The 13,682-nt window shown below is 33.3% G+C and overlaps 1 protein-coding gene across 2 annotated transcripts; it reads right to left on the bottom strand.

Moving 5' to 3' along the window:
• Positions 1–2,509: 2,509 nt before the first annotated feature.
• On the bottom strand, positions 2,510–7,102 carry LOC112038557 (ras-related protein RHN1). 2 transcript variants are annotated; one of them, XM_024071375.2, is made up of 7 exons: positions 6,942–7,102; positions 5,600–5,677; positions 5,330–5,497; positions 4,438–4,486; positions 3,743–3,816; positions 3,291–3,384; positions 2,510–2,925 (listed from the first exon to the last, which is right to left on the bottom strand). In XM_024071375.2, exons 1-7 carry the CDS (start codon positions 6,978–6,980, stop codon positions 2,825–2,827), a joined length of 603 nt encoding a protein of 200 aa, XP_023927143.1. In that variant the 5' UTR covers positions 6,981–7,102; the 3' UTR covers positions 2,510–2,824. The 2 variants fall into 2 exon arrangements, with proteins under 2 accessions (XP_023927143.1, XP_065633234.1); XM_065777162.1 differs by having other exon boundaries at positions 6,938–7,101.
• Between the last annotated feature and the right edge of the window lie 6,580 nt (positions 7,103–13,682).

Below are 13,682 nucleotides of genomic sequence, written 5' to 3'. Positions count from 1 at the left end.
GCTATATGAAGTAGCTTATTCTTCAAATTGGAAGTGATGGAAGCAACTAACTCACAGATTCTCTCACAAAACAAGTATGGAGCTTGTTAGAAAAAACATTTGTAGTAATATTTCAAGGCTCGGCCCTTTGGTATAACCCCCGGTAGGATCACGTTGAGGGACCTGGGAAGGAAATACGAGGAACCAGGAAAAAGCATATAAAAGAGATAGCTGAGTTTTATGTCACTATAAGCACTAGCATCAGGTGTGTTAAATGCTAAATTTTTAGCATTTAGAAACAATAAAAAACCACTTATTTAGAGCATTCACATTCGAAAGTTGTATCCCATGATATTTTACCATCCTAAAAAGTTATTTGATCAATTATATCATTCCATTTTATAATACACCCAACATCCCAAAACTCTATTTTTTCCCTTTTTATTTAAATATTCTTTTTTATTCCTTTTTTTTTTTACTATTTCTCTTTTTCTCTTCCTTTTCCTCTCTTTCTCCCTCAACCTCTAGCATCGACCACAACAAATAAAACCAAAACAGTTCAACACACAATCACCCCCATAGCCACCACGCCACCACCATGCCACCACCAACACACAGTCACCCCCACATATCCTAGCACCACCCACCATTGAAGCCACCATCAAACCAAGCCAAAAAAAAAAAAAAAAAATCACCATCAAAGCTACCGACGAAGCCATACACATAGCACACGTCAACCTAGAAATCCACCAATCTCCGCCGAGAAACCCACCAACTCCACTAATCCAAACCCACCAATCTCCACAATCCAAACCCATCGGCCATAACCGATCCAAACCCACGTCACCACCTGACCCATGATACACCAATCCACCTATTCGAACCCATCACCGACCCCACAACTCCAAACCTACCATCTGACCCACGACCCACGCAAATCACCGATCTAAACACAACCTACCACGATCTTCGATGTCCATCGATCCACGCCGATCCAAAATCCAAAATCCACGCCGATCGCCATGCCATGACCACAAACCCAACCTAGCTTTGGTACAAGCTTTAAATGAGAGAGAGATGTGAGATGAGAGAAAGAGTGAGGATTGAGGAGGGAGGAGCTTTGTGAGAGAGAGAGAGTAAATGAGAAACACCATCCACTGAACTTAAGAAGAATCACGCTATACAATCGCACTGAAGAATAAAGTAATGTCTTTTGGTTTTACAATTAAGATATAGTGCGATTCTACATTTAGAATCGCACTGAAGTGCAATTGCAATTTTTTTTTGCAATAGTGAGCTTTTACAAGTTGGGATGCTGGCTTTGCCTTTTTTGTGCCTTTATGCTAAATTTTCCCTACATTTTTCATTTACAATCCCCACTGCAGATGCATATGAAATGTGCCAAATGCCAAATAATTTGGCACAAGCTCAGTTCTAAATACTAGCATGGTATGAATATTGGTATTTTTATTTATTTATTCCAACTTTCTCTCTCTTCATGATTGTTGATATTAATTTATATTATTTAGTAAAATTTTTCTCTCTTACTATGTCTTCAATGCTTTTGAGAACGACAAAAAAGAAATGATAAAAAAAGAATTAAAAATAATAAATAAAGAATATTTAACTAAAATGGTAAAAAAATAAAATATGTGATGTAAGGTGTATTGTAAAGTGATATATTAAAATAGATAAAGTAACTTTTTGATGTGTTAAAATAACATTTTTTTTTAGAATGCCTGATGCTAATGCTCTGCTATATAAGTGCAATAAAGTATTGTTGGATAAGAAAAAAAAACATACATTTGGAGATCAGATTTTGATTTGAAATGATAATTCTGGCAAACACAAAATATTTCCTGCTGAAAGGCTAAATTGTTCAGTCATGTCCCTCTATCTGAGTGTATAAACAAGGGATCATTCTATTTGATACGAACATAAAATTTTATGCTTTTATCTTGTTTTCATCTTATAATATGTAAGTTTGTATAATACATTAGACTCCAGTCCAATTCATGATGGGTCTAGTTGATGGGGCTACCTCTTTCTGGCTTTGAGCCTTGGAATTCCACCCAGGTCCCTTTCGAATTGAATCAAAGATTTCTTGTTAGTAGATTCCTTTAAACGTCAATATCTTGCATGGTGATTGAAAAGAATATAACTTGACATGATCATCTAATGTTCCTGTAAAGTAATGGCATTTTTACTGATGCAGAACCAAGGGGTTTATTTTTTTATTATTTTTTTTTTTTGGTAAGCAACACGCTACATCAGCACCTAAATGTAATGAGGGAAGGTCTCGCACTTGATGGAAAGGTGTCCTCAAAGTTTGGAACTAAAATTTTCATTATTGATGCATTTCTGTAGTTAGAAGGAATTAGGTATTGATAAGAGAAAATTTGGTATATTTGTTTAGCTCATATGTGTACCAGAGTGTTTCGGCATCCTGGGGAATTGAATTTGGTCGTTGTGTCCAACATAACATTTGAACCATAAGTACATTCTTTAACAGATTCTGTAAAATATTAAATGTTAAAGAACCAAAGTGCATTGCATGTGCAACTAAATTAGCCTACAGTAAAAGCAGTACAACTTGTTCACAAACTTCGTTCATTTACAAGAAAAGAAAAAAAGAAGATTTTTTGTGAGCAATTTCTTTACAGATATTGGAAGTACCTCATATACTTCAAAAGAGTATTATGCGAACCAAAATGCCGATTTAGATATAAGAGGTAATCTGGAACTTTAACAAATGACCTGGTTCTGAAAAATGAGCATGTTGTTACAAATAATGTAGAGAGGACCTTGATTTCATTGGTTACTGCTCTCTTGAAATTGTGGAGAGTCAAACTGAACAACAAAGTATTTTTCTTCTTTTATCTCGAGTTTCATTGTTTAGATGCATCGCACTTGACTTTGTGGGGTTTGCTTTTGCCAGTCTTTTTGCTGCAAAAGGTAGAACTGAATGAATTGGTCCAGTTCTTGCTGATTCAAATTCTCAAGAATAACTGTTAATGAAAAGTATAGGACTTCCAAGCTAATGATATTATCATATCTGGTGAGGTGAAGGAAACTACTCATTCCAAATGCTTGTATTTCCTATAATCTTAACCATGTAATACTAATGTTCTGCAATGGTGCGTGCTTCGATGTATGCAAACATATCTGCTTATATTTTGCAACTTTTCTAGATATTGAAGTGAATGCCAGAATGGACAATTGTAAGGATGCTATCCTAACTGTGCTCATCTACTGACGGCTTGCATAATGGAGCCAAAGCCTTCTACTGATGTTATGAATCTAAAATTTACCTATTTCATAGAAGAGGTCGTTGATGTTCTGTGAAGTTTTTGCAGATGTTTCAATGAAAAGCATCCCATTTTCTTGAGCAAATTGGTCCCCCTCCTGTAAATTTACAAGAACAAAATGAGGTATATACATCTGGACACATGAATCATAAATATATGTGGTACGTCAAACCATCCTGAATGACAATCCTAATCAACAAGCAAGGGTACATGGATTAGACAGAGTATAACCAGGGATAGACTTAAACATGTTAAAGTGCTGATGCAAATTTATTAAAAAAATGAAAAGATGGAGAAGTGTTGAGACCTAATATTTTATTGATCATGATAGTGTGTTGAAGCCAACCACACAACTATGTGTTGGATGAACGACATATCAATTTTAGTGACTGAAAGATTAAGAATTCAATCATCATAATCCTGAAGGAAAAGAAGGGATGGAATCTTATAAGTACCTCAGTCTCAACCTCTCTCTTTGCTTCCAAGTCAGATTTGTTTCCAACCAATGCCATCACCAGATTTTGATTTCCTGAAAATAGTGATATGGAAAATAACATAATGTGCCATATATCAATAATAGCTAAACAATCGTCCTAATAAATTAGTTCATTCCTTTTAAGTATAATACAAGGTCTACACATGTATCTATACAGGGAAAAAGCTAAATGATGATTTAGACAAATAGTTGCAGTCACAAGTCACATTTGAATTTGTGACTGCCGGGGTTCAAAAAGAGAGAGTGAAGATTCCTGCCACTAAAGAAAGATGTAGATTATACCATCTTAAACTAAAAGAGACTGTCAAATAGGCCAACCAATTTGGATGGCAAGAGAAACTACCCACTAAGTCTAAAAAAAGCAACCGCAAAATTTGTCACTCTTCTACATGGCTTATACAAGTGACGACGACATGTAATCATCAGCCCTCTAAAATCAAGTGACAAAGCTGAATGTGTCATATATCCAATAAAAAATTTGCAATATAAACAGAACCTGAAGATTTCACAAATAGCATAGTGGTGTAACAAGTAATGAATGCTTTTTGCATAAGAAAAATATGCAATTCATCATACTCTAAATACTTGAATTGTGAAGGATCAATATTGTCAGATAAAAGAACATGATGAGAGCACCTATTTTGGGTAACTCACCTTGTCTTTGCAGTTCTTGAACCCATTTTTTAGCTCGAGTAAATGTATCCTGAAGCCAAAACACCATATAAAAGGGTTACGACTTTACAAATAAGGCATAAGAGAATCTGGTATAACCAGTACTAAAATAAATGAAAAACATAAAAGATTTGGGCTTCCTTTGAATTAGAATTAGTTGAATCCACAGCATAAAATAGATTGGCAAGCATAGGCAGTCTATAATAAACTCAGGATCAAGAGATAACTTCACAATCATATATTAGTCACTTACACTTGACTGATAGTACCTTGAAAATCATGATTTTTTTACTAAAGTCAATTCATTGTACCATATTTCACTGAGAGGAGAGATGATTGAGTATGATAAATACAAAATACATCTCATAGCCATGGCCATCAGTACAGACACAGAGTATCTGTGAAAGAAAAGGTGGGGATAATTTTTTTGTAAGGATATATGTGGAGGGAGGGAAATGCATGACATAGTTGTTCTAAGATGTGACTTTGCAAGGAATATATAGCATAGGACTGGACCAGTATAAAATCTGTGGTATATTGCTACTAATTATATTTCTCATCCTTTTCTAATCCTGTGTATGCATAATAGATAAGTATTATAACAGCTTGCTGTTCTCTTCTGTATGAATAACATAGGGAGGACTTATAGTCCAACTAAGAATTACAAAATCATGTCAATTTTCAGTGAAGCAATTAATTATATTGCAATAAAAGTTGCAAGTAAGTACTATATTCATGAATTCAATCATCGGTATTTTTAACACTTTAGTTGATTACTTGCCGCTTAATTCATGATGGTAATCCTGAAACTTCTGAATCCATCCATAGCTCTAAATAATGAAATTCAACCATTATAATTTTAACAAATAAGTACCATGCTTGATATGTCATACACAACTACAGCTGCCGCTGCACCCCGATAATACATAGGAGCCAAGCTATGATATCGCTCTTGTCCTGCTGTATCCCATATATCAAACTTCACCGTGGCTTCAGCCAAGGATAGTATCTGAGTGAAAAATGCTGCTCCAATGGTTGGTTCCTGCATTTACTAATGTCATTGTCAAGGGTCCTTAGCAGTGAAAAGCATTGATGAAGGACCAAAAATAAAAAACTTTTGTGTAAACAGGAGATAAAAATGGACCTGATTATCAAAAAACTGGCCTTTGACAAATCTTAAGACTAAACTGGTCTTCCCAGTTCCCATGTCTCCTAGAAGCACCTGTAAATTTTTTTTTTTGGTTGTTAGGATGATACAAACTTATTAGATAAATTATCAGGTAAAGTTTCAAGCTAAATTACAAATTCAAAATGAAGAGTAACTTAATGTTATTTATTCTAGAAAATCAGGTCAAGAATCACAACGTTCACCAGAAGTTCTTCTCCATCTAGGTCTAAACATTGAAGCAATAATTTTTTAAGAACGATAGGATACAGAGTAAAGAACAACAAAAAATCAGAAGATTCTTCTGTTATGCTGCTAATTCAAATCGGTTTTTACAGCATATATTAAGTTTGTTTACATAAATGTCTATAGTATTAATACATGCTTCAATGTGACCAAGCACTCTTATAAATTCAGCAGAACTCACATGGTTGCGGGTAATCAAGTATTTCAACTTGTGGAAATTATCAATATAGTGATATACTCTTTTATGGGCTAGGCTCCCAACTTTTGACAAAGATGTCTAGAGAAAGAACAGAACCAAGAGAAGTACATTGTAAAGCAAGAGTGCAACCCAGAATTGAGTAACTAAGACAACAAACTATAACTTATAAAATCCCCAGGAGGTATGTGTTGTTCAGATGATTTGTCATATCAGAAACGAGGTCTTTCCCAGAAGGGGAAATTAGCTTCTGAGTGGATATCAGCGTTTAAGGTGAGAAAAGCAGGGTGGGATTTAAAGATAGCAGAAAAGCAAAGAAAAACTAGGATACCAAACATTCTGCAGTTGTGGAAACTGGAATGTACTCTGGCTTGTAGTATTTTTTTTCTTGCAAATCATCATAAATGGGGCATTTTCAAGAATGGCAAACATCATCCAAACTGATGAATATACTGAAATCCAAATATTTTGATACAATACCATTGAATCCAATTTCTTAAGCAACCTAACTCCAATAAAAGTTACATATTTAGCTACTCTGTGCCATGCAATTAATTTGAAACCTAACCATTTACATTATCTATTGGCACCTTTTTTACTGTCCTGAGAATTTGTACCCACAAATTATCATTCAAGATCATTATTTTTTTCCCCATTCAATATACCAAATTGACTTTTTTTTTTTTTAATATATATATAATAAAAAAACTAAATAAGTAAAACTAAAAACACATCATACCGGCACATATGGACTATTCAAGTATAAACATAAACATCAAAAATAATGATTTCAGGTCAGGATGTATAAGGTAACAAAAGAAAGAAAAAAAAAAAAAAATTAAAGAATGGCTCAAGAACAAAAGGGTAAGACATACCCACCAGCTTGGCTTGTATAATCTTGTTGCCAGGTTTGGCCATTTCGATTACTTTGATGAAAACTGTAAAGCTCTAGAAAAAGAGGGCCTTAAGAATCTTAAAGACTTAAGTTTAGAGAGAGAGAAAAAAAGAACGAGAGAAGATGTGGTTGGAAAAAAAAAGGAAAAAGAAAAAAATTACATGAAGAAGTTATGATTGAAGAAACTCAATGAAGTAGAAGAAAAAGGTAAGCATAAGAATGGTAGTTTTGTTGACTGGTAGGTTTGCGGTTGTACAAGTCTCGCTAAAGGCAGTTGCTTCTTTAATTTGTTGTACTTTCATAAATTGATAATAATAGTTTTTCTACCTTTGAAAAGGGACGAAATGGGTAACTAACCATAAAATCCTAATAATATAATTAGTTGTCAACGTTTTCAAACTATTTTTTTTTAGCACCTCGAGTCTCAGAAAATCGAGTTGTGTGCTCATACCTCGAGTCTTTGATGCTCGATTTTTATAGTTTGACCTGGCCTAGTTCCACGTGGCATCCCACGTGGAACTCGAGTTTTTGAGGCTCGATTTCCAAATCAAAAAAATTTGAAAATATTTCAAGTATCCGTCTCTCATCTACAAACCAAAATACCCAAAAAAAAAAAAATCAGATCACAGAGAGAGAGAAAGAATCTAGAAAAAAATGCTGAAATTACATATATGTGTTCATCAGGAAAAAAAAAAAAAAAAAAAAAAAAAAAAAAAGAGAAACCCAAAACAAGCTCCAGGCCGGCAAACCCAGAAACGGCGCGACCGGCGCCGCAGTGCGGCCAGGGTCGCGCGCGACCCAGGGCTCGCGCGGCCCGAGTCGCGCGCGACCCAGGGCTCGTGCTGCCCGAGTCCTGGGTCGCACAGGCCGCGCGACCCTGGGTCGCGCAGGCCGCGCGACCGCTGCGACCCCTGGGTCGCGCAGGCCGCGCGACAGCTGCGACCCGGGCCGCGCGAGCCCTGGGTCGCGCCGACCCTGGCCGCGCGAGCCTTGGGTCGCGCAGACCCTGGCCGCACTGCGGCCGGTCGCGCCGTTTCTGGGTTTTTTTTTTTTTTTTTCTTCTGGCTTTCGGCTTCTTTCTTCTTCTTCAGGGTTTTTTTTTTTTTTCTTCATGCTCTGATTTGTTTATGGGTGGCTGTGGTTCACATATATGCTTAGACCTCGAGCCTCAAAAACTCGAGTTCCACGTGGGATGCCACGTGAAACTAGGCCAGGTCAAACTATAAAAATCGAGCATCAAAGACTCGAGGTATGAGCGCACAACTCGATTTTCTGAGACTCGAGGTGCTAAAAAAAAAAATAGTTTGAAAACGTTAACAACTAATTATATTGTTATGATTTTATGGTTAGTTACCCATTTCGTCCTTTGAAAAGCATTCTCTACTCCCTATGGCCCAACAACAGTGTGGTTCATGTGCCATGGCCCATGCCCCATGGTGTACGCTCTCATTGGATATTATGGGACCTACTAACTCTACATGTGTACCACTCGTGAAGGAGACAAGAATTACAAACTCTTGGGACTAGTGGTTTACTGTTACCCAAAAATATAAGGGAAAAAATAAAAATAAAAAAAAATAAAACAGAGGAAGAAGANGGATGCCACGTGAAACTAGGCCAGGTCAAACTATAAAAATCGAGCATCAAAGACTCGAGGTATGAGCGCACAACTCGATTTTCTGAGACTCGAGGTGCTAAAAAAAAAAATAGTTTGAAAACGTTAACAACTAATTATATTGTTATGATTTTATGGTTAGTTACCCATTTCGTCCCTTTGAAAAGCATTCTCTACTCCCTATGGCCCAACAACAGTGTGGTTCATGTGCCATGGCCCATGCCCCATGGTGTACGCTCTCATTGGATATTATGGGACCTACTAACTCTACATGTGTACCACTCGTGAAGGAGACAAGAATTACAAACTCTTGGGACTAGTGGTTTACTGTTACCCCAAAAATATAAGGAAAAAATAAAAAATAAAAAAAAATAAAACAGAGGAAGAAGAAAGATCGGTGGTTTTGTTTACTAGCACAGGATGGATCCAAGGGGACATGATCAAATAGTAGGAACTGCTTTGTAGCTTAGTGATTTCTAATCATAGATAAAAAAAAAAAAAAAAAAAAAAAAAAAAAAAAAAACACTTTGTCGTAAGGTTACAACTTTTTTTTTAATTAAAAAATTACTACATATTTTGAAAATCTAATTATTATAATGTATGTTTTTTATGCTCTTAATATAGATATTAAATTTTGTGTCAATCAGATGTTATTTACTATATGATCTATAAACTTATTTTTTATACATAATTTTAGACAACTACAAAAAATTACAATTTAAACAATTAATTAATGATGTAGCTATTAATTTTTGATTTTTGACTGTTCGAAAATTTTGCAAACATGGATAATATAATAAGATAAATTAATTTAACGTAGATTTGTCAAAATTCACATTCAATAAAAAGATATTTAGTGAAGTTGTAGCGTTAGTCTACAACAAAATTCACATTCAATAAAAGATATTTAGTGAAGTTGTAGCGTTAGTCTACAACCAAATTTGTAGCAAAACTTTATAAAAAAAAATTTGTTAATGAATTTATTTATTTATTTGTTCCCTAGGTTGGATTGGTGGTTTGTTGTCACTACGAGATTGCTATGATTTTATGTGTTTGATAAATAAATAAACTAGTTGATAGGCCATAAGTTAGGTACAATACATAGAAAAGTTTAACATAATATGATTTAAATTTTTTTTTTTGTCTAAATATGAAATTTGAATAATTGTAGTAATTATTATATAATAGATATTTTTATTCTTATAATTATATTTGTATATGGAACTATATATCTAGCATTAGGAATTTATTATAATTATTTTTATTTATGAAAATATATTTTTCTTATTTACGAAAATATAATAAGCTAAAATTCTAATAGAAATTTTATATACTCGTATGAAATATATATTTAAATTGATAATGTGTAAAATTATGAAATCTAACGTGTATGGTTCTTGACAAATCCTACACACACACACACACATATATATATATATATGTCAATTAGTAGAGCTGTATGGTTCTTGACAAATCCCATTATATTATATATTATATATCCTAATTTTTTTTAATTATAGTAGAATCACTGTTTAAAAACGAAAAAGAAAAAAGCATTGACCGAAGTGGAATAGAGTGGATTTTTGTTTTAAATAGACTTGTGCCACATAGAAAGTTAGCATTTTTTTTTATATATATTAAGTACCACAAACACCAACAAATACATTTTGATAAGAATCAATGAACTTGTGGCAAGTGTGTGATTAAGATCAAATGGTATGTTGGAAAAGCTAGTCTAAAGTTTTCCCTATTGCAAATCCTTCAGCTATATATATATATATATATATAAACAATCAATTATGTCTAGTCTATAAAGTTACAATGTTCTTCCAAAAAATTAATTATAATTTTTGTATATTTTCCTTTTAGATAGGGTTAATTACAATGAAATAACATTGGCTATAGGGATGGTAGAAAGTATCTGACCCACGGGTACCCTACCTGACCTGACCCTAATGGGACGGGTTTTATCTGACCCATGAGATAATAGGAACAGGTTTGGGTTCTAATAATTCAACCTGTAGCGGGTTTGGGTCGAGTTCGGGTATTATGCATACTTGACCTACATACATGCAAGTTTACTTAAATACATTTAATATAATATATATATATATATACATATATCTCACACTTCCAAACCCTAATACCCTATCTCATTCTCTCAATCTCAGTTATCTAAGCTGCCACCCTCTCTCATCAACCCACACAGCCACACTCCCCACCTTATCGCCTCACTATCGCCCCCCTCAATCGCTCTCACTCTCCCTCCTCCCTGCGTCTTCACCTCGCCATCAACGCCAATATCCCCTTTATCACCAACTCACCGTAACTCACTCTCAATGATTTGGATTCGTTCTCTACCAATTTTTTTTTTTTTTTGGGTTCATTTCCATTCCTGTTTCTTAATGATATGTTTGTCTTCTTCTTCTTCTTCTTCTTCTTCTTCTTCTTTTGATTGATTTCTGTGTTTGTGTTTGTGTTAGGATTTTGAAAGGGAAAATCATAAATACAAAATTTTTGTGTTTTTGTTTGTGTTAGGATTTTTGTGTTTGTGTTTATGATTTTGAAACGGAAAATTATAAATCATAAATTTGAAATTTTTGTGTTTTTGATTTTTGTGTTTGTGTTTGTGTTTGTGTTTGTGATTTTGGGTTGGGCATGATGGGACAGGGCCTTCGGGGCCTGACGTGGTGGGTTTGGAGGTTAAAAAAAGCCGTTTATTAAACGGGGTGGGCCCACGGGGTAGGTTCGGGTATAAAAAACCCACCCCGAACTTGACTTGTTGACATTCCTAGCCAGCTAGCTATGTGACTACGTCACACATGCTAAGCACGTGTTTGAAAACTCCTTTTATTCTTCTAAAAAATAAGTGAATATAAAAGTTTTAAATATAAAAATTTTAATATGCCATGACCCATGTGCTCCATAGTCCTTTTTATAATTAAACAATGTAAGAGTGGTATTTGTGGACACAACGAATTGCGGCGTCTACAGTATTTCTTATAAATTGGTTTGGCTTATTTTTAGTACTTTTTTAACTTGATATATTTTTTTGTTTGAAATATACAATGACAAGTGGTAGTAGGTTTTAATCTCCACTTTTTATTTAGTTAGTAGATGATTTGACAATTTCTCATTAAAATAAAAGGAGATTCTAATTAAAAAAGTATTGAAGATAAGTCAAACCCTTCTTAAATTACCTTCAAAAATCTTTTATTCCCAATGTCCACTTTATTTAGGTTTGAAGTATTAAGATGTGAAGGTTGGAGTTTTAAGATTTATATATTTATAATATATATATACATATATACACATTTTAAATAACTAAATGCATGTGCCAAGAGGCTAAATATTTAAGAAGAAATAAAACGAGAAACACTAAGTTTTGATTCATCTCTCTAACACATATTTTTACATATTAGATATCTTAACAATTGAGTCAAAGATACAAAATATTCACTTTGAAAAGATTGACAAACCAATATAAGTTGGAAGACAAGTTAAATTTCCCAAGGAGAATGTATGATAGAAAACTGAAAAGGGTTAAGAGTTTTTTATTTTATTTTTTTAATTTTTTTTTATTGGGCCAGTCGGTTAGTGTTAAAAATAAACACAGGGTTATATTTTTAAATTTAGTAATGGTTTTTATTATAGAAGTGTTATTTTTGTAGAGTTGACAAAAATATTTTGGTTAGTTTTAAAAGTAGTAAATCACTCTTTCAAAAATTTTTTTTTTTAATTTGTTTTTCCATACGACTTATCTTTATTGATAGATGACATAGAAGTCTGATGTCATATTGATGACAGTCAAAGACTCATCTTTCTCTCCAATGTCTTGTTTAGCAAAAACAATTAACAAAAAACTAGATCATTTTAAAGAGTTCATTAATATGGCCACGAAAAAATCCTATCATTTTTTCTTTTTCTTTTTTAATAATTTGATAGTTAAAACAGGGTAAGGTTATTGAACTAATTGAGCTACAACCTACAAGTGTGTAATATGAAAGTTTATAAATATATTAATTTTTTTTTTAGAAAGTATAAATATATTAGTTAATATATAGAGATAATGAAAAACTATAAATGTATCAAACTATTAGTTATAATAAAGAATAATGTAAAAGATTAATTATTTTATTGTTATGTGCCACATTAATTTCTTGATAATTTAATCTAATTCAAATATCCAAGACCTTGTTGCTCAACTGACATTGCATAAGGTTAATTCAAATAAATTAGTGTTCTATATAAACAAATTCAATTCAAATAAATTGGTTTTCTAGTTTACTTCAATTGGATAGCTGGTCGAATCAGCATAGAAGCTAAATAATGGTGCCTTTGTACTGGGGATGGTTATGAGGGATTCATGAGGACAAGTTATAGCTGATCGAAGCTCTAGGTTGGTTTGGTGGATGGTCACTTATGTAAAAAAATAGATTCTCTAGTGGTGGAGAATAAGAAACACGCAAGAGTGAAGGCTAGGAAATATCTAAAAGAAAGCTGTTGTCATCGCATTAAATGTCTTACAGCTGCCTACAATTTATGTGGAGAAGATCACTGAACAGTGTTTCCTTGGTCACTGCAACTCACAAAAGAGGTGTCTGATGGGACATGCACTCAAGTGAGGGCTTAGATGACCAACAAGTGTATGATCAAGATGAACTGAGAGGAACTATATAATGTAACGAACCCTGCATGAGAGGAGGATCGAAAAAAAAAAAAAAAAAANTCATTAATATGGCCACGAAAAAATCCTATCATTTTTTCTTTTTCTTTTTTAATAATTTGATAGTTAAAACAGGGTAAGGTTATTGAACTAATTGAGCTACAACCTACAAGTGTGTAATATGAAAGTTTATAAATATATTAATTTTTTTTTTAGAAAGTATAAATATATTAGTTAATATATAGAGATAATGAAAAACTATAAATGTATCAAACTATTAGTTATAATAAAGAATAATGTAAAAGATTAATTATTTTATTGTTATGTGCCACATTAATTTCTTGATAATTTAATCTAATTCAAATATCCAAGACCTTGTTGCTCAACTGACATTGCATAAGGTTAATTCAAATAAATTAGTGTTCTATATAAACAAATTCAATT

Source organism: Quercus suber, unplaced genomic scaffold (genome assembly GCF_002906115.3).
Source record: "Quercus suber isolate HL8 unplaced genomic scaffold, Cork oak 2.0 scaffold_149, whole genome shotgun sequence".
NCBI classification, from domain to species: Eukaryota; Viridiplantae; Streptophyta; class Magnoliopsida; order Fagales; family Fagaceae; genus Quercus; species Quercus suber.
The sequence above is the reverse complement of the archived record's forward strand: the minus strand, read 5'-3'. Positions and strand labels throughout refer to the sequence as shown.